Genomic DNA, 24883 nt, shown 5'->3' on the forward strand with positions numbered 1-24883 from the left:
TGATAACCTTAGAAGAGAGGGTGAGTGATTATCACAAGCCCTAGTGCAACCAAATATTACAAAGAAGCTTTATGTCTCTGCAGTACTGGTTTGCCAACAAATGAATTGTCCTTCAACTTAACCCACAAGCGGTTCTAACTTTAATATCAGTGTTCTCCATTAATTACCCAGAATGTGGCAACCCCCCACAGTCTAATTTATCTTGCCATAGTCTCATTATGAACCAGAAATATTTTAAGACTTCTCATAACAACATTAAACATTATGCCATTGCTTCAGCAAGATATCTTTCAGATGACATGTACAGCCTTTGTGGAGACCAGTCAGTCCAAACAGTATATTGGTGTGATGTCACACATAATTTTACTACAACAATGATAATCTGGTGACTCAGTCAAGGTTTATTTATGACTCTCAAACAATGCAAAATGGAAATCAAATTGATTGACACTGCCAATTGACAAAAGATAGGATTTATGTTTATTTTCTGTAGCTAACTACTAATTATCTGGCAGCAAAGCCAAAGCTCAGTTATATTCAGGGTTTTTTTCTACACTGTCTATTTACTTGATCCAATCAAAAGATACCATGATTTTTAGTTTGATACAGGAAAGTTTTTCATAACAACTCAACACTATTTACGTGCTACCTTTTGTATCTTCCCTTGTTTATTGTTGTAGAAATTGAATAGGCTAACTGTTGATCTGTTGAACTTGGAAGTCAGAGGACCACTGACTGTCTGTCAACTTGTACAGTAGACATGTTTTGATGTTTTTCAAAACAATGTTTAATTTGAAACAATATCTCCAAATTTGTTTATGTGAAAACATTTTTCCTCGTGTTTTTTCACTTTTTCTTTACATCATCTCTTTTCCTATCACATCTCTCTTAGTGTTTCAACTCTCCTGCTCCATGACATCCTCTTCCTCGGACATCCCACCTCCTCTTTCACTGCCTCTTCTCCACCTGATCCTTTTCTCCTTGGACGCCCTCTCTCCACTTTGACTTCTTTGTCTCCATGTTGTCCTCTTCTCCACGGACATCCCCCCTTCTCTTTCATTCCCTATTCTCCACCTGATCCTTTTCTCCTTGGACGCCCTCTCTCCTTTGTCTCTTCTTCTCCATGTCGTTCTTCTTGCCTCTAACCCTTCCTCCTCTGATGGCTCCTCCTGCTGCTTCTCTCTTTCCTCCTCGCAGGTCTTTCTTTCCTCCTCTGATGGCTCCTCCTGCTGTTTCTCTCTTTCCTACTCGCAGGTCTTTCTCTCCTCCTCTGATGGCTCCTCCTGCTGTTTCTCTCTTTCTTCCTCGCAGGTTTTTCTCTCCACCTCTGATGGCTCCTCCTGCAGCTTCATTCTTTCCTCCTTGCAAGTCTTTCTCTCCTCCTCTGATGGCTCCTCCTGCTGTTTCTCTCTTTCCTCCTCACAGGTCTTTCTCTCCTCTGTGGTGTCACACAGCTTTGACTTGCGATGAACATTCTGTGAAGGTTGTACCAAGGTTTTAGCTGTGACTGGCCTTACACAAGCCTGCTTCATCTTACAAAAACAAACAAACAAGAAACATCAAAACCAAAAACAAACACAAACAAGTTCTCAATGAAAATGTACCAATTCCAGATCTTTGGTTTTGTTTATTGTGACGTACACCTACCCGGGGAGGGACTTGTGCAGCCATCTTTGCCTTTTTTGTCATTTCCTACAGACAGAAAACCCCATATTATCAGATACACAAAATAGTGAAGGCCAAGTTTCCATATACTGTATCAGTGGCTTCAATGTGGAAATTTTTTCAACCAAATCTAGGTTTACCAACACTTCCTCTCCCTAGCTCTGCTGTTGTTAGTTATCATACTTAAAATGAAATGTTATTGTCATTTAGAATTGCAGCAACCTTCAAACAGAATAATTGGGTGGATAATAGAGATTAGGGAAATTATGGCTAGTTTGACTTCACTTCCTCTCCTTACCTCCATTGTTGTCAGTTATCATATCATCATCATGAAATGCTATTGTCATGGCTATGACTGGGTGGATTAAAGAAATTCCAACTTCATTAAATTGGAGCTCTCACCGGACTGTTCCTGGGTGTGGGTGCAGGCCTTTTCTTTCGCAGCTGGGGAACCCTTCGCTTCACACTGGCCCCATCTTCCTCCTCCTCCTCTTCAGAATCCTCTTCTTCTGTTCCATTCTTTGGGGGCTGCCAATCACCTGACCCCTCATCTTCAGAGGAGCTCAGCTCAGAGCTCTGTTTTAGATTAGATAAAAAGTTATTTTTCTCACTTAAGACACAAACATTATTGTAAGCACAGAAACTACTTAAGACAACTCTTACCAGTCTGTTCCTGGGTGTGGGTGTAGGCCTTTTCTTTCGAAGCTGGGGAACCCTTAGCTTCACACTGGCCTCTTCTTCTGTTCCATTCTTGGGGGGCTGCCAATCACCTGACCCCTCATCCAGAGGAGGATTAAGGTAGTCATGGGCCCCTAGGCTATTTTTTATGTGGGCCCCCCCTTATGCATCATGCTCTCCCAGAAAAAATGTAATTTTGCACCATGTGTAACAGTGCAGGAGAATATTTGGCAAATATGATCCACACACACTCCAGTTAGCACACAGGTAGGTCAAATCGAATCGATGAGCTTGATTGGATGAGGTGACCCATGTCTGCCCAATCAGTGCTGTTTTGTTTGTTTATTACCCCATGGACCAATAGAGGTCAATGAATTTTTCCATTATTGTACAAGTACCATAATTATACAAGTGTATTTAAATTTTTAAAAAATAATCTGACCAATTCAAGGACCCCTCCACAGGGGTGGAGCAGCAATTTTAAATGTGGGGGGGTTCTGGGGTAGCAAATGAGCACCGCAACCACCTTTGGCCCCTATTTCAGTCTCCAAAACTAATGCGATGCATTTCTAGATTTTCTTCACTAGGATATGCCAATAATATTGCATTCAAAATGTATATTATAGCACAACGCTCTTTAACCTAAGATATTATATATTCACAAGCAATCACATACCATGGTATTAAGAAATTAATGTATATGTCTTATTAAAGAACAAGTGTGAGTGAGTGAAATTGGCAAGAACACTGTGTTCCTCCCTCTTGTGCCATCTCCCTCTCCTTCTCTCATGTTCTCCCCTTCTCCTTCTTTTGTGTTCTCCCTCTCTTCTCCTGTGTTCTCCCCATCTTGTCTTCTCTCCAACTTCTCTCCTGTTCTCTCCCTCATCTTCTCCATGCTCTCCTTTCTCCTGACTCCTGAATTTCCCTTCCTCAGAAACATCCTACATAAAGAACTCAATGTTAATATTCCTGAACATGGAAGTGTTGAAATATTTTATGTAAACTTAAAACAAACAGCCTTGATTTTGATTAGGAAACATTCAATTCTTTTGTTGTTCTTTTATCTGCTTTTTATTAATTATTTTACATATATTTTCTTGTTCTAATCTGTTTTAACTAATCTTTCATCCTAGCCTTTATTGTACTCTATATTATTTTATTCCTCTTATTATTTAAGATTTTAATAGTTTTATTGCATTTCATTGTCTTCATTTCAATTCTTTTCTAGTTTCTGAGAGCAGTAACAGGGATGAGTTGATGTAGGAGATTTTCTTCATTGAAAAGAAGGTTTTAAGCTCCAACAAATAGCTTTAAGTTACGTAAATGAACACCTACATGGCATCAATGCAAGAATATGAATGTACTACCATAAAATTGAATTAGTGCATTTATGGATTGAAAGCTAGCTTTCTGTTTCCCTCCTGTCACATAACTCCAATTAAATGACAACTTGACTTGAAAAAGAAGTCAATCTTCTGCTGCCTCTTCCTGTTTGGCATTCCTAACAAAAAGAATAATGTTGAATAATATCAAAATCAGTGGATGTCTCTAGAAAACTATCTGTCAGTTACCATTAACTTTACCTGGCTTGCATTAACTTTGTTTGCCACCTGGCTTGCTTAATATTAGCGGACATGCCACAAAGCAAGACATAGTTTAGTTATTTACAGACAAAATTCTACATTATTAACTAGTTAAATAACCGTTTCATACCTCTGCTCTGTTCGCTGTCTGCGGCAGCGAGTGACGGCAGCTCCGTGTTAGCATGTACGTGTTTACTTTCCCGGGGGGCGGGACTAGTGGGTTTGGTCAAATGGCTGTGATTGGCTTGATGGCTGTCAATCAATCTAACTTGGCCAATGGGTTTTCATGTATGGGGGACTGAGGTGCGCTCCATTTTAGTACGCTGGTACACCGCGAGGGCGGGCAAACGGTTTAATACCTTAGGAGAAAGTCGGGGGGATGAAATCACCTTGTTTTAACAGTTCCCCACGGCTGTGACGCCAGGGCCCCTCCACACGTGGGGCCCCTAGGCTGCAGCCTAGGGAAGCCTGTGCATTAATCCGCGTCTGCCCTCATCGTCAGAGGAGCTCATCATCTGTTTTAGATAAGACAAAACCTTAATTTTCTCTCTCAGGACTCAAATATCATTGAATGGATTGAAACTGCTGAAGAAAATTCTCACCAATCTTGGGCTGGCTGAGGGCAAAAACTCTTTCTTGCGCAGCTGGGGAAACCTTGGCTTCACAGAGCCCTGCTCTTGCCCCTCTTCTTCTGTTCCATTCTTTGGGGGCTGCCAATCACCTGACCCCTCATCTTCAGAGGAGCTCGCCATCTGTTTTTGATAAGACAAAAAGTTAATTTTCTCACTTACGACTCAAAGATTGTTGTATGGACTGAAACTGCTAAAGACAATTCTCACCAATCTTCGTCTGACAGGGGCTCAAGCTCTTTCTTAAACAGCTGGGGAACCCTTTCCTTCACACTGGTCTCCTCTTCCTCCTGTGAAGTTTTGTTAGGCGAAAGCAATTTAAGTTGGTCTTGACAGTTTTGCACAGCTTCTTAACATGTCTATTAAATTTAAGCTGAGAATCTAAAATAACACCTAAAATTTGAACTCATCTGATCTATCTCTATGTCATCAATCTTTACTCTGGAATTTTCTTTGGCTTTTCTTTTAATTGAAAAGCACATTGATACTGTCTTTTTATAATTTAGAGTCAAATGATTGTTTCTGAGCCACTGGGATACACCAGACATCTCTTCTGATAGAGTTTTGGCTTCCAACTGAGGAGTTTTTGCAGACACAAATACCACGGTGTCGTCCGCATACATTTGGCATCTGGCTCTGTTACAACTATCTGGTAAATCATTAATATATAAGCTAAAAAGTAAAGGGCCTAATATAGAACCTTGTGGGATTCCCATTGAACAAGTCTGGACAGTTGACAGGGTGGAATTGGACCTAACCCACTGCTCTCTATGTTTAAGATATGTATGGAACCAAAATTGTCCTATAATTAGAGACCAGGTCAGGTGAACCAGACTTGTGAATGGGGAGTTATAATTGCCTTTTTCCAGGGCTCAGGAAATTCATTACTTCTGATAGAGCAGTTGACTACATGAGTCACTGGCACTTGAACAACAGAACTGTGTTTTTTAATAAATAAAGTATCTAATCCAAAATAATCCTTAGCTTTAGATTGCCTTAACTGCATTATAACTTTACCAATTTCACTTTGATTAACCTCTTTAATATGAAAGAAGTCGAGAGATCTCTCTGTATGTCTTCGAACTCAATTGGTCGGAAATTAGTCGCCAGTTCCTCAACTGATTTTAAAAAAAAAAGTATTAAATTCGTTTGCAATTCCCAAAACATCATTACCAACTCTTCCATTTATATTCAGTTCCACGTTAGATCTTTTCATATTTGATGCCCGATTAGTCAAAATATTTAGATGTTTCCAGAGTGCTGTGCTTTTTCCTTTTGAGTCAGCAATTAGTTGCATAAAGTAACAGCTTTTTGCCATACGCAACTCCTTTGTTACCTTATTTCTTAAGCCTTTGAAAATAAGTGTGTCTGAATTATTTCTTGTTACGAATGACTGTTTGTGAGATCTCTTTTCTTCATTATTTGGTGAATATCCTTATTTAACCACGGTGAAGCCCTGGAACGTCGTGGCTGTTTCAATTTCTGAATATATTTCTGCATCAGATCAGTAAAAGTCATTGTATCACAAGAGGTGTTTACATTGTAAGATTGTATAACATCGTTCCAATTAATATACCGTAACTCATTTTCAAATTGTGTTGTTTTGTTCTTTGGAATACCTGCAAACTCTGGTTTACCATTGCACCAGGATTTTAGACGTTTTTTGGTTAGTTTTCTAACTATTAAAACCATATTGTGGTCAGACAGGCCTGTGATTAAATTGTATGTCTTTGTCACTCTCTCAGTTCTATTAGTGAAGACCAAGTCAATAAGGGTTTTGCTGACTTTAGTAAGTCTCGTTGGTCCTTTACTTATTTGCTGAAAATTATGCTTTGAATAAATTGTTTTTAATTTTTGCTTGCTACCTTTGTCCAACCAGTTTATATTATAGTCTCCCAAGAATATAGTTTCACAGCTACAATTTAGTTGTTTAAGTAGTTCGTCTAGATCTTGGTAAAATGAGACACCATGTGAGGGAGGATTATATAGGATTACAATATTAAATTTCATTTTTGTTGACAACACTACATTAATAGCAATACACTCTAAGATTAATTTCAACACATTTAAAACTCTCTCTTATATAAATCATTGCTACACCCCCCCCGCCCATCAATCTAACTTTCCTAAAGCATACATAACCTGATACATCAGTCATATGTGTTGGGATATTACAGTTAAGCCATGTTTCAATCAAACATAAATAATCTAGATTATTAGAGTCTGTTAGTAGGTGTTGAACCTGATCTTGTTTTGAAATAATACTTTGAATGTTTAAGTGTCCTCCTACAATACCCTTTGGTTTGGTCTTTGACTCCCATATGACCTTTGCATGATTTACAGTCTGGAAGAATCTAAATCATCTTTGTTTACCTTCAGCACTACCACTGTGTTTGCAGGATTCACTGATTGCCCGTTTCACTGCATATTTTCTTCCTGTTGTCGTGTGTTGTTATGAGCAAGAAGGTTCTGACACTGTTGGCAAACTAAAGTCGACAGCATGAGGAGTGGAATCCCAAGTGTGTTGTTAGAGACTTAGACTTAGACTTAGACTTCACTTTATTGATCCCGTTGGGATGACTCCCTCAGGGAAATTGAATTTCCAGCAGCATACAGTTCACAATAAACTCTTAGCTAAAAATAGAAAATAAAGATAGGAATAGAACAAAATACAATAGAATACAATAAAAATAAAATAAAATAAAATAAAATAGGATAAATAAAATAAAATAAAATAAAATAAAATAAATATAAATGTAGAGGACTGTATATGTGTTATGTACAGAAATTATTGCACGAAAGTAAGAGTGTCCAGGTATGTATGTGAATAAATAGATAAATGGATAAATAAGTTATTGCACAGTGACACAGTATTGCAGTATTGCAGTATCTATTTCCTCCTCCCCCCAAGTGAGGAGTTGTACAGCCTGATGGCATGAGGGACAAATGAGTTCTTAAGTCTGTTGGTCCTACACTTGGGAAGGAGCAGTCTTTCACTGAACAGGCTCCTCTGGTCGCTGATGACGGTGTGGGTTCCCTCTCTCCTGTGGAAACATGCTGCACCTGCATGGCCTCAGCTGTATCCAATGTTCTCCGATTGCTCAATTCATTATGGATTTACCACTGTAATATTAAAAAAGTCCCCATTCCATGTGCGTGTGTGTGTGAATGGTAATATCTCCAAAATATTTACTGTCTGTGAGCCAACTTGCTTAAAAGACTGAGCTCTTCTTTGTTTTTCACCTTCTCTGTGACTTTGAGATGCTGCATTATATCCACGTATCTAAGTCCACAAATAGGACACTGATGGCCAGCTGTTTTATTCCTGGCCTTCTTCTGGGGTGAGGAGACTTTGCTGGCACAGGATTTTTCTGCGCTTCGGCCTTCTCTGGTCTCTGTGTTCAAATGGAAGAGATGGAAAAAATAACATGATGATTTACAGAAATACAATCTTAATCATGTCAAATTTTGCACTAAAATTAGGCGAATTGCTACTTTTTTTGTCCAAGAAAAATGTTTTCAAAAGTAGTGAAAGTGGCATCATCTCACCTGATTGACAGTTGTTAAAATGTTTTGCTTGTTATTGTTGTTATGTTTATTACTATGCACAGAACTGAATTGCTGAGGTTTGCACAATAACTGCCCTTGTTTGGAGATAATAGTAGCTCAGACCTCTATATATTCACAAGTTGTCACGCCCTCTTCTCTCCCTCACTATTTTCACTAATTCTATCATTATCATATTAACTTCAAGGTTATGTTAATTCATGTGTTTCAGCTCAAGTTAATTCATTTGATTCATAAAATGTTGTTATTTTACATGTATATCTACAACTGCCTATTTTCATACTGGTGTTTTACATTTAGCATTAACATATTAAATATTTCCAGAAGCATCTTTAAAACAGTTGAAAAAAATGTGTTGAAATTGGTTCACATGCATTTATTTCAGTTGACTCTGAGTGGATAGTGTTGTCACATGAGAGCTGATAAACAGGAAACTTAACATGTGAAGCCGCACAGTGAAATAAATACTGTCCCTTAAAGTGGATCTGTCTCCCCCTGGTGTTTCTTTTTATCAAGAGTAATTGACTACTGTCTATTGAACCCTCATGTTATATTAATGCAATATAATTACAAAGCGACTATTATTTTTTTGTTATTATTATCATTAGGCTTGCTCAATAAATCCAGTTATAATCAGATAATGTCAGACCACTGCATGAGGACACGTTGTTACACATGCACCCTCTTCTCTCCCTGCAGGTTTCAGCAATGGAAATATTTTATATTTAATATTATTTCATATTTGCTGGCTTTATGGGCTAAATATCAAGTAGCAAGAGTTCATAGTAAAATTGATGTTCTTTGCTCAGAATTACTATAGATGATATAACAACAATTAAGGACAATGTAGTGGAAATAGGACTCTTTAATGTTTTAAAGTTTTAAAATTTTCATTCTGCAGTTTGAAATAATTCATGCAGAACAAACACTATCTGACACGTTCATTTTAATGGAATGACAAAGTCAGGTGAGCTATCTTACCTCTACATATGCCATTATTTTCCCTTGCTGTAGCAGAGCGCAGTGACTCGGACTTCTCCAATTTCGGAACCAATTAACCACGTAGCGCCCGCCACGGGTTTTATAGTTGCTATAAACAAGCGACACTGTGCATGAAAGCATATGCAAGGAGACTGTGGGCGCCACATCCGGTTACGAGATGTAGGGTGCTTACCTGAGAGGTAGGTCCCTCCAGTTGACCAATAACCGTGAATTTGACGTTGTTCTGACGTCATTGACCCTTTTTACTTTTTTTTCGCAACTTTGACTTGCTCCCGCAACTTCATTGCAACTTTTCAGAAATATTTGCCGCAAAATCAGGAATATTTGGCCGCAACTATCACAAAAAAGGCCTGCAAAATCCTGGAGGGTCTGATCGGCTGCTGAGCTGGTCTTTTCCTGAAATTTTCTGTTTCTTTCTTCATTTAGCTTCACTGCTAATCGAAGCTCATTTCCAGGTAAGTGACACATTTAGGGTGATGGCTCACCTTTTCTGTTTGTTTTCTGCTACACTTGAATTTTAGCGCAAGGTGTTTGCCCGCTTTTTTGTTTCTTTTTTCCAAAGTTATATTTTGTGTGAAATCAAAGGTGTGTTTTCTGAATTTGATATGATAAATCGACACCCATTTAGTCTTTAAAATCTCCTCTACTGTAAAATCACAGACGGAGTTGATTGTGCTGTTTTATATAACACAGCACTGGTATGATAATTCTGAGGGCATCATGTACTATACTATATAGTGGTGTCTTTGTATTTAGCAAGGACAAAATAAAATGTAATTTTTTAAAGAGGGGAGCATTATTTATGAACATGAAAGTAAGAGTGTGAGAGTAAGAGTGTGGTGGTAATTTGTGCCACAAGTTCAATTACTCATTATTAAATTAATTTTTCATGTTAGGAGTTTGTGTGCAAAAGTTGGGTCCTTTGTCAGACTTATACTGAGGGGACAAAGCAGAGAACTACGGGAAGGGAAGATGTTGGAATAGTAACAGGCATCAGTGGGACATGCATGCGTACAGATGAAGAGGGAATGAAAGAAATAGAAGCTCAGTGCATCATGGGAAATCCCCCAGCAGTCTAGGCCTATAGCAGCATAGCTAAGGGATGGTTCAGGGTTCAGCTGAGCCAACCCTAACTGTAAGCTTTGTCAAAAAGAAAAGTTTTAAGTCTACTCTTAAACAGAGAGACGGTGTCTGCCTCATGGACCAAGACTGGAAGTTGGTTACACAGTAGAGGAGCCTGATAGCTGAAGGCTCTGCCTCCCATTCTACTTTTAGAGACTGTAGGAACCACAAGTAAGCCTGCATCCTGAGAGTGTAGTTCTCTGGCAGGGTAATAGCAAACAATTAAAATACAATACTTCTTGTGAAGGCTGACTCCAAGACAGGTGTACCTTACAGACATCAAGGACATTGAGGTATAGACACCTGTGAGCACACAATACTGTGCTTCCACACACACACACACACACACACACACACACACACACACACACACACACACACACACACACACACACACACACACACAATGACTGGATAATCATTAATGCTATCAAGACATGTTTTTAATTATGTTCCTTTGTTTGTGTTAACCAGCCACCTGTGTGGACCGGAAGAAAAATTTACAACGCTGTATGTGACAGGCCAAAAATGTTTGTAACGTGTGGAATTTCAGGGATTGGTTTGACATAAACAGTTTTCTTTGTTTTTATTTAGAGTCTACACCACCATGCAACCAACCTGCGTGGAACAAATCCTCATTCCGGTGGACCACAATGATAATGGCTACCATTACAGTCACCCTGTGAAAAATAGGTCTTTACTTTCTTGTGTTCATGTAGATGTGTGCTGTCTTCATGTAATGTTGAACTTGTACACTTCATACTCTACTCTTGCCAATTCATGAGCAAAACCACCAAGACTGTAATTACCTTGTATAACATACATCCTTACATGTTTCCTGGTACTCTTGTAAAAGTGAGCTGTGATATAAAGTATTAACATAATAATAAGACAGGCGTAAGTGGCTGCACTAGAAAATGGTCATGACTACAGAATCTGAATTACAGTGGCCAGAGTGACTGACAGATTACCTTTGCCTCCTTTGTAGTGCTGCTGTGGAAAGAACTCCATGACTATTTTCCTCGTGGTCTGTTTTGTCGTGGTGTTAAGTCTACTGCTCGTCTACATTGTCTACCTCACATTATTTATTTGGAAGTAAGAAGTTTGTGTGGAACCCACGTTACCTGTTTTATCATTAAAAAGTATTACACTTTGTGTTCAAAAGCAGTAATTGTGTGTCTTTCTGTTTATTACATCTTTATTTACATTTTCAGATCTTCCATCACACAGATTAAGAATTCCAATGTTTCAATTCAGTTCAATTTTATTTATGTAGCGTCAAATCAAAACACAGGTTAGAGAGAGGGAGGGAGAGAGAGTAGCAAAGCAAATTCCACTAGATGCAAGATGGAGGAAATAACAAACAATGACAATATCAATGATACTAATGAAATGACAACAATAATGACAATATTACAGAGGGTGTTGAGCAGAATCATGGGGCAGAGGGTGGTTTGTACAGGTCCAGGCCCTACAGCTCGAAATACCTACAGAGAGTAACAGGGGAAGAGAAAGTATAAAATGGTGGGAAAGGGAAGATGTTGGGTTAGTAATAGGCATTAAGAATTTCTCAATGAACACAAAGATGGTTTCTCCAGATAATATTGCTGTATTTACACTGCACCACAAACATGCAGACAAAGGCAGATGATGTGGCTTCTCCAGCATCATTTATATTAATATTTGTGTAAGTTTTAGTTTGAATGTATGTAAAACAATGGCAGTCAGAGCCCGTCATTTTTCATCAATATCGCTGAGGTTCTTCTGCAACACAGGAATATATCTGTTATAGGGACTTCCTAACTCTGTTGTAGGCTACAATAAAATAAGTAGTAACTGGTAGAAAGAATAGAAACAAAAGTGCTACATAAATATATACAAACATAGGCCAAATATTACTAAAGCAATAATTCTGATTTCATTGAATTTCACTGTATTGTGTGTGGTGTCAGAATTTTCAGAGGAGAATCTCAAATGTGTCAAAATTTCCCTTTAGATTTAGAAGATCAAAATGTGAAATTCCTGTCCAAAATAGACTGAAAACCATTAACAATGCAAGGGGCAAATAAGAGAAATTTCAAATTCGATGTCATATATCCTCATTATAGTTCTTTTCTCAAAGAGAAAAGAGTTTGTTGTTGTCATTCAACATTTTATCGTCCCTCCGGGTTGAGCTCTGTGCACACACTGCCTGTCACAATGCAGCACCATGAAATAAATTAATACAACCTTGGAAGAGGGCACAGTAACAAAGTTTGATGTTAAAACTTTACCTTTTTCCATTTCTGGTGACTGGTGGTAAAAGGCTTGTGGAGGGGTCATAGCGTCCTACTGTACTGCTGCATCACTATAGAGTGCATCAGGTATTGGGCTCTTGTCCTCTTCTCCCTGAGTGTATATACTTTGACTCTGAAAAAACCCAGAGGAAAACAAATTACAACAAACTCCATTAAGTAATAGTCATACCACAGTACTACAGTAAATTAGACATGTCTTGAGTAAAACTGAAAGACCAGTATTGGGGTTGATTCAGACAAATGAAGTTGATCCAAATCTAGTCCTTTGTTGATTGTATTGCGTTTTCCCCACCTCAGCCTGTTAGCTCTGCTGCTTTCCTTTACAACTTCTTGCCAGCTTTTACATAGCCAGGAGCCACAACCTAGGACAGGGCAGTGGATTAAAACCACCCCAAACATGGATGGTACCCATCTATTGAGCATCAGTGTTATCAGTGATATGAGGTTCCTGTACAGAGTCCAAAAGCTATTAAAAGACAATATCTACCCCAGCTACAACATGTTCAAGGTTGGTAGAATAACCAAAAGCTGTACTTAAAGTTGGGTCCATGGGTGGAATTCACACCTAGGTCTGAATATCTGGAGAACTGTGGGAGACTGAATTCAAGTTTCTTTGTCCCATTGCATCCATCTGTGTAATTCCAGCTGTAAGTTCAACAGTTGGAGCATCATTATCTTCCTCAGAGGTTCCTGTTTTTCAACGTGCCTTTTAACAGTGTTAATGGATGGGCCCTGGGAACATTTAACCTACATATGTCAGTATATTATGTCTACATGATCCCACTTCTCCTTCCAAGACACTGTTTGGTAGAGCTGCACGATATATCGTTTGAGCATCGTCATCGCGATGTACGTGTGCGCAATAGTCACATCGCAGGGCCTGCGATGTAGGAAGCAAATGAACTCATCTAATTTCAAGGGTACCTGACACACGTTGTGCATGCGGACTCTGCATGCGCAGCGATCCACCAATCACATTAGTTCTTATTCAGCGTGCCTCAGCAGACCACGCCCCTGCACATGGAGTGAGTCGCTTGTAACAACATTGAAAAATGAGCAACGAACAAGAGAAAATCACCAAAAACGAAGACTTGGTGCCAAAAAGAAAAGCGACGTCAGTTATCTGGAATTATTTCGGCTACACGAAGGATGATATTGACCAAACACGTGTTCTGCGTCGACAGTGCCTTGCATCTGTTGCCACAACGAGAGGTAACACAACTAATTTGTTTACTTATTTTCCACTATTTACAAAACAAGGGGTTGTGGACCACTCAAGATATGATGTAGAGCTGCTCTTATTATTATTTTTTTTAAATCATTTTTGATAAAAAAGAAAGATGTTTAGTTTTGCTGTAAAAGATTTCAGTTGTTGAATAAAAGGTTGAATAACCCATTTGTCACTCATTGTTAGTTACTTAATGTAATTATGAAGCTAGAATGTTCTATTTTAAGATGGAGAGCTCAAAAGGTTCAAAGGTTTGTTTATTGTCATTCAATTCACGTTTGCACATGATAGAACGAAACATGTACTCAGGTCCCAGCACAATAAAAGCAAGCAATAAAAGATAACAATAAGAATAACCCATTGTTTCGACCCTGTCTGGGTTTTCTTCAGGCCTGCAAACAAATGCTAATTGTCTGACTGACTTGTGGAGAGATGCTTCCCTTTCAGTGGTCTGAGCAAAGGTGGAATCCTTCTCCTGAGCGTAACATTTTATACCCCTCTACTCTTGTGTTTCAATGGTCCCTCCCCCTTTCGACGTTACGGAGCAATACTATAGTTCCCCTACGGATTTAAACTTTTTGTACATGAAATAATCTGAATATAGGTTTTTAAAGTAAGTATGAATTTTTGTATTTATGAAATGATCTAATTTAAGACTAACTTTTTAAGGTAAGTATAAATTGTTGTTTTAATTTTTTAACCCTTGTAATGTCCTCCCAATTGCCATACACCTTTTGTCCTCTGGGGTCAAAAATGACCCCGTCTGGTTTGACTGTTATTTAAAGCATATAGTATAAATTGTCAATCAATTCTGTGTTACACCTTTCGTCTTACTTCAGTTGCATTACCACAATTTTTTCCCTTTGTTTTGGAATTTAGGGCCAATATACCTTGTTTACATAAAAGTATACCCTGTTTTTGAGTGAAATTAAAATGAAACAACTAATTATTTTGACTTTATATCATTTTGACTATTTGACTTATCACAGAGTGGTATATGTCAAAGTTTAGTGAGGATGCCGTTTTTGAATCATTTGAATTGTTTTAATGGCAGCACATAATCACACCTGCTGTCCTCTGGGGTCAAAATTGACCCCGTCTGGTTTGACTGTTATTTAAAGTATATAAAGTGGATACTTTACCCAATACTGTGTTACACCTTTAATAACAACTTCATTCAAACACATTAACACCATTTCTTTATTCCATTTGAAATTTAAGGCCTATGAGACCTCATTTAAATGAACTTTTACCTTGTTTTTGAGTAAAAATAAATAAAATCATCAATTATTCTGACTATAGTTAACGAGTCACGTGTGTTGATAGATCATCACAGACTGGTATATGTCAAAGTAGAGTTAGGACGCTGTTTTTAAACCACTTCAATTTTTTTAATGGCAGCAAATAATCACACCTGTTGTCCTCCCGGGTCAAAAATGACCCCGTCTGGTTTGACTGTTTATGAAACAAAGTATAAATTATCACCCACCTCTGTGTTTCAACTTTTTAGTCAACTTTATTCCAACTCATTACCTGACATATAAACATGTCAACATTCATTTCCAAAACATTTAACTTTTCAAAACTAACTTTTCAGAATAGGGAGAAGGAAGAGCAACAGAAATGTAGCTTAATGCTGACCTTGCGTCGCTTGATGTGAGGTATCACCAGTTGTCGCCCGAGCTCATATTCAGGAAAGGAAGTTTATTTCCCTACACACAAATTCAATGCATTATTCCTTTCCATATATATTATAAATATTATGAATATTAAATGTGCATTACCTTGTCAAGGTTATCGACACCCCCTTTGTTGTGACTGTAATCTTCGATGATTTTTGGCCTTTTAACCTGGCCTTTCAACCTAACCCTAACCCGGCATGGCATGCTGCCCATAATTTTATCCCATATTTCCCTGGTTTACTCGGGATGTACTGTTTGAATGGACAGTGACATCTGAAGGGGACCAGGCGCTCATCCACAGTCACATCAGTGCATGGATCGTACATCAACGGCAAGAGAGACACCCACTTGTCCCATACGTCTCGAACGGGAGCAAGTTTGTCTCGTGCACGGCGATCTTCTCTTGTGTCTTTATCATCAAATGGAATCACTCTTGATATTTTATGAAACATCTTGAGTGTCATGGTAGCACGGAAAATTTCCATGCCAGACTGGGCTTGCCATATACTAGCTGTAGCTTCTTAACTGGATCGGTACACACCAGCGAGAATCAACATACCCACATATGCCTGCAGGACCATTCGATCCATCTTTCTCCACTTGTTGCCATACACACGTTGCCCCTCCTCGTTTGTCATATTCAATAGGCTTGGGCAGAAACAGGTCAAAAGTGGACTTTATGTCATCAATACGAGACCTTGCATATGCGGTTGGACCATGGTGGTTTGTCTCTCTCTCTGCTGTCAACATGCGTCGTTCGTCACTGGGAGGGATGGAAGACCAGATCAATGTTTCATCCTTTGACTGGAAATATTCTTCTATCTCAGCTGGGTCCTTTTCCTCAGATTCTTCCTCATCAGTTGATTTTCATCTTCTCTTCATCATCATAAGTGCAGTCCTCCACTTCTGACACTTCTTCCATTTCAGCTTCAGATTCTACCTCATCATCATGTTCATCATTTTCCTTCACTTCATACCCTTCTTCCATTTCTGCAGCAGGCGATGTGGGGGCTTCTTCAGAGGCAGAAGTAGCATGTGGTCCGTATGTTGGATCAATCACCTCATCATTATTTCAAGTTCAAGTTACTTTATTTGTACCCAGAGGTAGATTTTGTTTGCAGTAGAGTCCTCATACACACATATGGAAAAAACATAGAGGCAAATATCACACATCATCCAACTTAGGACAGTGGAAATTAAAAAATGGCAAATTAAAAAGTTCTCACAGAAGTGAACTACAATACTAATAGTAAAAAGAAAATAAGTAAGTAAATAAAATAAATACAGCAATGAGTAAATAAATAAAAGCAGCAATAAATAATCACCTGTGCAAAATATAGCTATGACTTATTCCTCAGTGTAATGGCTGCAGGGACAAAACTGTTTTTGCGTGTTTATGTTCTACACCTAGGGATTGTAAACCTGCGCTCAGAGGGGAGAAGCTGAAACTCAGTGTGCAATGGATGGGAACTGTCATTTAAAATTGAACCACATATGCGCTGTAGCTGTTTTGTATGCAAGGTCTCCACGTTGAGTTGTGGCTCACCAATCAGCCTGCTAGACCACTTTACTATTTGGTTGAGTGAGCTTTTATTTTTTCAAAGAGAGGTTCCCAAACCAAGCTGCTAGTGCAAATAATAAAATGGATTCAATAAAAGCATGGTAAAAGAGAGTCATGATGGATTTGTCAATGTGGAAGCGACTCAATTTCCTCAAACAGAACAGGCACTGATGCCCTTTTTTTTTCTTCTTTTTTTTTTACACACAGCTTCACAGTTAGTTTCATATGTGAGTTTTGAGCCTATAATCGTTCCAAGGTTTCCCTCCTCCCTCCTCTTCTGACCCTGAATCCTCCTCATCAGTTGATTCTTCCTCCTCATTATGTTCAGCATTGTCCTCCTGGTCATTCTTTTCCACAACATGGTTAAAAATGAGCTCACAAGCCTCCTGTGCAGTATAGCGCGTGGGTCAATGACGTGACGCAATTTTTTTGTCTTCTTATGGTTCAGTTGAATTTATAAAAGGTTAAAATTTGAAAATAAACTTACAAATTACTCGCATACATTCTCTTTTTGAAGACCTCATCTAAAATTTCTGGATTTAATCAATTTTCAGAGAATATTCAGGGGATAATGGCAAAAATGTCAATGTGGTGTAACCATAAAAACTTTGTACCAAATAGTTAAACTTGTTCAAAAAAGGTGAAATTCTCAATAAAACACCCTATCAACTAGTTTGGCATAATCTTACATTTGTGTTGTTTAATAATGAATAAAATAAATGGAACACCATTGCTCTGAATATTATAATTAATTTGGGGAATTGTGTCTCTAAAGTCAACTTCCTAAAGTGTCAAGGTGGTGTAACCAACATTTAAGGAGCCATTTTGTTAATTTGTGCAAGAAGACCATGTGACAGGAAATTATATCACAGAGAAGGACCCCTGATTAGCCTAACTGCTGCATGACGAGGGTAGTAACTCTCTTGGAAATCTTGATAATTTGACATTTTTAGGGTATGGTCAGGTGTGCATAGGGTTACAAGTCAAATGGTATGACCCCAGGAAAACATTTATCATTCATAATAATTGTAAAAATAAGTATTTATTTTAAAAAATGTGTTTGAAATCTTCACACCAAGGCCACGTGCTTACATAGGTGTCCATCATAATGCCTGTTAAATTTGAATTTAAATTGAAATGTCAAATGGTGTAACCGGTTACACCATCTGACTTTTATTACATTCCTTTTGGTTAGAGGCCGATTTTGTCAAATATCAGTAGTTTATGATGCTGATTAAAGATGTAATATGAACTAACTTACTATGTGGAACTATTTTCAAGTGTTACGTGTTATATTTCTCGTGAAGAAGTGGTGATTTATCCACAACTTTATTATCAAAGCTCTGGAAGGTTAGGATAAAATCATTATTTTGCATGGCTTTGATATTTTTTAAATGTTTAGCTTTAATATATATTTGTATTCCATTCACTTACAATGTTAAGCAATATATAGTGCAATATATGTAATTTCATAATATAGCAGAATGAAGTGGGTGAACAGTGACAATGGTGAACATGAACAGCAGCTTCAAAAAGACTTAAAACTCCAATATGAGAAATGTTAGTCAAAGATTAAACTTTAGATCTGTAAAATTACATTTATAAACTTTCTATTGTTTCATAATTATTGCAATATAATAGAGCCTCTTTTCCCCCAATAGATGCCATTATCAAGCAAAGAAAAAGTGGCTCGTCACAGAGCACAAGTCGGTGCATATCCTGCTGCAAGGGCCAATTACCTTGCCAAAAGGCGCGAAAGGTGGTTTTGCACACACACACACACACACACACACACTTGAAATACTTTGAAAGAATATCAGGTTAAAGTCAGAGTAATATAGTGATTTAGGCTAATTGCTTTTATTTTTCTATTTTACTATTTAGTTATCAAAGGAGAAAAAGAGAGGGAAAGACTAAAAGTACTCCAGAAGCTGAGCTTTCCAAAACAAAGCAGGAGAAGTTGAGGGAAGAGTGGAGAAAGTACCAGCGAGACAACAGAGAACAGAAAAGGGTGCTTGCTGATGTTCTCAACTTAACCCCACAATCTATGGACACGTCAGATGAGCAAATTCAGCATCTCGACAATCCAGAGCCTATGCATAATCATCTGGACGATCATGACTATGAGCAGCCAGTTGTAGAGAGACTGCAAGCATCCTCAACCCCTGCAAGGAAAGGAAAGGAAAGGAAAGAAAGAACAAATATTATAGCTCAGTGCTGAAAGAGAGGGAAAAGCTGAGGTCTGAACGTCGCAAAGTTAAAAGGGAACAGGAAAAAAAAGAAAATGGTCAGTGAAAAGAACAAAATGAAAAACAAAAAGAAAGCCTCACAAATGAAAAGAGAGGAAGTGGCCAGCTTTCTCTGTAGGGATGAGAATAGTCGCATGTTATCAGGCAAAAAGGATACAATAACTAAAAATAAAATCAAGCAGCAAAGGAGGGTACTGCTGCACTCTCTCAAGGACCTCCATGCACTGTACAATTCAACAGCCATGAGACACCTCAGAAGTCTGCATTCATGTAGGCTCACATGGAGCCTGTATTGAAGGATGCCATAGGCAAATGTAACACACCCACCACTCTACATATCGTAAGTGATGGACCAGTGACCCAATACAGGAACAAGAAAAAAAATTTTCTTCTCAGCACAGTTCCTTTACTGAGTGGGTTTCAAAGGGTCACTTGGAATTTCAGTGAGAAATCGCATGGGAAAGGAGCTCCTGATGGAGTGGGAGGGGCTGTCAAGCGTACTGCAGACACAGCAGTTCAAAGAGGCACTGACTTGCAGACAGCTGAGGAACTTTACAACTTCCTGAAGGATCAGCCCTCAAGCATCAAGTACTTTTGGATATCCAAGGAAGCCATTGCCAAGTACGACGAATCAGTCCCAACAAATGTCCCAGCCGTAAAAGGTACACTGAAAATTCACCAAGTGACCTCTGAAGAGCCAGCTGCGATTCAGTGGAGGGAAATGTCATGTTTCTGTGCAAGACCTGATATCTGCAAGCGCTATGATCCAACTGCAGTAGATCTCCGCAACCTGCAATCAGAAGACCTCCCTCAACATCTACCAACTGTCAGCAGGATCTTAAAGGCAAGTTCATTCTGGTCAGATATGAAAGTAAGCCTTTCCTGGGACAGGTCATCCAGGTGGTGGGTGAAGAAGTGGAAGTGAGCTGCATGCAACCCACTGGGTGGGAAGAATGTCTTCACCTGGCCTCATCCACCTGACATCCTATTCTATTATGAGTCTAATGTGCTGCACATAATCTCTGAGCCAGAACATTTGAACTCACGTCATTCAAAACTCATGACAGAGGACTGGAAACATTTCCAAGCGAACACACAGCCCTAAACACACAATTCTCCCTCTCTCTCTATCCCTTCCAGCACAGCCTCACACACACAACTTTTGACATGTTTTTACACTTATTCATTGCAGTCAAAACATGAGTTCACATGATTTTTGGAAGTTTGTTTTTTAAATTAATTCATAAAATAACACAAGTTCACATGATTTTTGGAAGTTTGTTTTTTAAATTAATTCATAAAATATCAAGTTCACATGATTTTTGGATGTTTAATTTGTAAAAATGAATTAATCTTGATGTTTTTTCTTCATCGAAAATAATAAACTGGTTTGTTTCAATTGGTGTAACCAGTATTTTTCATAAAAATATAATGTACAGGAAAATTCATGTGGAATAAGATGTAATCCTCTATTGCAATGTATTAACATGTTTTTTAACAGTTTATACATAATTTGTCAAATATTATTTAGAAAACAAAGTGTTTTCAGCATTCGTCCTGCTCTATATTACAAGTAGTACACTTGCATACACTCTAGGTGGAAATAAATATTTAATATTTCTCCTTTGTTGTGGTTACACCACTTGACGTTTTCAGGGGCAATCAGTCTTACCTTTTGTAAAAAATAGTTCAACTGCTATTTCAAATTACATGAAACCAACATAAATACAAAATATACATTTTAGCAAACCTGATTCAAGCTTTTAAAACAATTTTTTAAAACATTTTTTAATTGCTCATAATGCAAACCCTTATTTGTCACTGACCCGCCTCTGCCTCCTCATTGTGCTGCCTGTCTCTCTCAGACTAAAATGTGAAATGCTCCAACACCTGTGAGAAAAGACCTTTTTTGTTGTTGTCATAACCATTGCTTGACCCCACACATCAAACATCCAAGATCAAAGATGTTTTGGAAAGCAGTATGGTGTGACAATTTGCTCCATCGCACCACTTTGTGCTGCAGGGTCTTTTTGACCCCAGAGGACAATTGTTAAGGACAAGTAATTTGATTGAACAATAATTCAATCAAATTATTTCAAATTTATTTCAATCATGAAGAGCATAGTATCCGGACAACCTCCATTATTTTCAGACCATTTGATGAATAAAAAAACAATTTTGACGGGAAAAGATTTAACTTGGGGTCAGAACCCCAGGACTACACGAGGGTTAAGGTAAGTATGAATTGTTGTTTTAAGTTTTTAAGGCAAGTATGAATTGTTGTTTTAAGTTTTTAAGGCAAGTATGAATTGTTGTTTTTAACTTTTATGGTTAGTATGAATTGTTGTTCTAATTTTTTAAGGCAAGTATGAATTGTTGTTTTTCACTTTTATGGTAAGTATGAATTGTGGTTCTAACTTTTTAAGGTAAGTATGAATTGTTGTTTTCAACTTTTATGGTAAGTATGAATTGTTGTTCTAACTTTGTAAGGTGTTCTGTTCAAGCCGCACGTGAGTGGTCAACTACATGATGTGTGGTGGCGTCTATGTGTCCGCACTGAGCAGGGGGGGAGGGGCGGGGGTTACATACACAGCACACACAGACAGAGAGAAACAGGAGGGAGGGAGACGCGTGCGTGAGAGAGAGAACAGCCCCTACAGAGACAACACGTGAGAAAATTAGTGACGGCAGGAAGCGCAGTAAAATTGAGTGTAGAGTACGCAAGGTTAAAATCTCATATCGAGCAGGCTCTACAAATAACCTGCACAGGCACATTAGAACTGTACATTCATCGGTGCAGTTGGAAGTGAACCTTCTACTAATGAAAGTGCCAGTGTGTCTGCTGCATCTGTTGCTGCTGCTGCAGTTGTAACCCAGCTGTAGTTTCAGTCAGCTGATGTTTTCTGTTAGTGTTGTTTTGTGTAGTGCCCTTTAAGTTAAAGACGGTGTCATATTACGGCAGCGTTACGACAGCCAATAGTATGGTGCTTCTGGCAGGGATCGCGGGCTCAGAAGATCATTATTGCTGTGTAGTTCACATGTGTGTCCTGCTCTTCAGTGCTCTGTATTAGCCTGCCTTCATTTCATTTATAAATACGATGTTTCCTTGCAAATGGGTCGTCACTGGAGCAGAGACTGTGCTTTTCCTGTGGCTACTGGGAGGACAGCTGCCGCCTGCCATCTCTTGGCCCCGTCTGATATTTTCAGGCAAAACATCACATTACACTTCACATATAGAGCTCTATATAACTTTTATTTTTTGCTGTCCAGCACTAAACATATTTTTTTTGCTAACAACAATTAAAGGACGAACGAAGGCTTCCTTTAATTTTGAATTGAAGACCGTCCGGTATTGAATTGTTCTCATGGGTTGAGAAAGGAGCATCTTGTCCGGTGCCTTTGTAAAGAGTAAAAATAATAATTTCATCGTTTATAGAGAATGTAAACAATCATTTGTTTTCACAAAGAAAGAAAGAGGGAAATACATTTGTGTTTTATTTTTATTTTTATCTATTGATGCAGAGTTAAGGTCATACAGTTGTGGTTGTATGTTGATGGTATTGTATATTTCTATGGTTCCCACTTCCAGCATTTGTAGCATTTCAGTTCAGAAATTGAAAATTGTGAATAAAACTGAATAGGTAGTAAACTGATAAATTCCACTTATTGGTTACCCAGTGTCTACACTACACCACCACAACCCAGAGCTCTATAAAGACAGTTTGTGTAAAAGGCTATGTACTTAAAAATTTATTTTTTGTAGCACTCTGTTGAGTATAATAAGCCATATAAATAATAAATATTTGTACATTAGTAATTAAATTTACACATAATTTTACATTATTTTTTGTAATAAATTTATTTAAGCAACAAAAAAATCGGAGGAGCCACTTGGGAGCCGAAAGAGCCGGCTCTTTTTAGTGAGCCGAGCCATAAGAACCGGCTCTCTTAAAACAGCCGGAAGTCCCATCACTAACAGCAGGTGCACGGTCCTTCCCACTTGAAGCCTCAATCACTCTGTCCCAACCGGGTTGACGGTCGCGCTGGCGCCTCCTGCCGTAGCGTACCTCTGTCCAACCCCCATCCATTGTTTTGTTTTGGAGTTGTGTATTTATGTAATTATAGTTATTGAAATATTTTTTTATTATTATTATTACTTTTATTATTATTATTATTGTTGTCTACGAAATGAAAATACATTTATTTATGTATTTTTTAACTAACTAAAATGATCTATGAAATGAAAAAAATAAATTTGTGTGTAAAATGAAAAGAAATTAAATTGTTTTTAAGTATATAAATGAAAAAAGCGTGTGCCAAGGGCGACGTTTTGACCTGTAGCACTTCCTCAAGCCAAGGCACACTAAAAAGAAAACAAGTTGGCTGTTCTTGACTGGCTGACTGAGGTGCTTCTCTTCCTGTGGTCAGAGCAGAAGTGAGCTCTCTCTCCTACAAGCCTCCTTTTATTACCTCCCGATTTTGTGTCCCTTAAGCTTTAGTGGTTTCTTCTTAGATAGATTTCTTCACTTCATTTGTCCCTCCCCCTTTCCTCCAATGTTATAATCTCCATATGAATTTAGATAAATTTAGAGTTTTTAAGGTAATTATGAATTGTTGTTAACTTTTTAAGGTAAGTAAGTAGAGGTGTGTAGCACTAGTGTCTGCCAGACACACTATTAAAGCACTGATTCTTGAAACTTTGGCAAAAACATGCCCCACTAAGAAAAGTGCTAATTATGTTGGAAATGAATAACATTTTCATGAATAAAAAGAATCAAGGTTATAATCAGGGGGTCCTTTGCACATATGTAAGGTTCTTTTATAGGTTTATTTTTATTTTTTATTAATTTAATGATTATATGCTGGCCCATTGCCTACAAAATCAGTTGTTCTCGGATAAAAGAATCATTTCAACTTGATTAAAAAAGAATAATATCTTTACCACATGACAGAGTACATTGTAATATGTACAAACAGTGAGTTTTGAACAATATTTACTATTATTTTGTGGTTGCTCAAAATGTGTCCCACATATTCGTCACCACCGTGAGATATTTATAAAAAGCAATATAATCAGGCAACTACAAGGTCAACTACATTCCTGAGGACCCCATTTTCAAACCTTCAGCTCTACTGCATGCTTCAAGATCACTCAAGCTCCCGTAAGTTTGCTATTTTCTCTTAAACTTGTTCATATTTTTGGACACTGCTACTGTCACAACCATAACATGTCAACACCGTCTCTTCTGTATAAAAAATATTAGATTATGACATAAATGTACTTTTTAAGAAGAGGTCTGAAGTAGCTAGCAACAGAGGGGAAACAAGATGGCTAATGTGAACAACTCATGCATATCATGTGAAAGAGTAGGTTTTTGTCACCACCTTCAGACGTTACCACCGTCAGGTTTTCTATCTGACGGTGGTGGTGACAAAAACCTCCAAATGGTCCTCAACAGAGGCTAGAATATAATTGTTGATCTGTAATGTTTCATTAACCTCTTTTATATTTTTATTTATGTAATTCCCCCTATATTTCTTCCATATCGTCCAACCCTAGGGGATGAGGTGTGCCTTCCTTCTCTCTCAATTCACTATTATGCCATGTTCATTTGGCTTA

The 24883-nt window shown here is 38.1% G+C and overlaps 1 protein-coding gene across 1 annotated transcript; it reads right to left on the bottom strand.

Moving 5' to 3' along the window:
• Positions 1 to 404: 404 nt before the first annotated feature.
• On the bottom strand, positions 405 to 23351 carry LOC141014905 (uncharacterized). The gene is made up of 5 exons (XM_073488847.1): positions 23264 to 23351; positions 2329 to 2504; positions 2068 to 2241; positions 1648 to 1692; positions 405 to 1532 (listed from the first exon to the last, which is right to left on the bottom strand). Exons 1-5 carry the CDS (start codon positions 23349 to 23351, stop codon positions 1245 to 1247), a joined length of 771 nt encoding a protein of 256 aa, XP_073344948.1. The 3' UTR covers positions 405 to 1244.
• Between the last annotated feature and the right edge of the window lie 1532 nt (positions 23352 to 24883).

This window comes from Pagrus major, chromosome 19, assembly GCF_040436345.1.
Source record: "Pagrus major chromosome 19, Pma_NU_1.0".
Lineage (NCBI taxonomy): Eukaryota > Metazoa > Chordata > Actinopteri > Spariformes > Sparidae > Pagrus > Pagrus major.

What these genes read in the sequence shown, in the direction of transcription:
- LOC141014905 (XM_073488847.1), bottom strand. Translation starts at nt 23,351, where the DNA reads ATGGATGGGGGTTGGACAGAGGTACGCTACGGCAGGAGGCGCCAGCGC. An exon ending in CCACACCCAGGAACAGACTG is followed by an intron (nt 2,242 to 2,328) that starts GTAAGAGTTGTC and finishes AATCTAAAACAG; the next exon opens with AGCTCTGAGCTGAGCTCCTC. An exon ending in CTGCACAAGTCCCTCCCCGG is followed by an intron (nt 1,533 to 1,647) that starts GTAGGTGTACGT and finishes TGTTTTTGTAAG; the next exon opens with ATGAAGCAGGCTTGTGTAAG.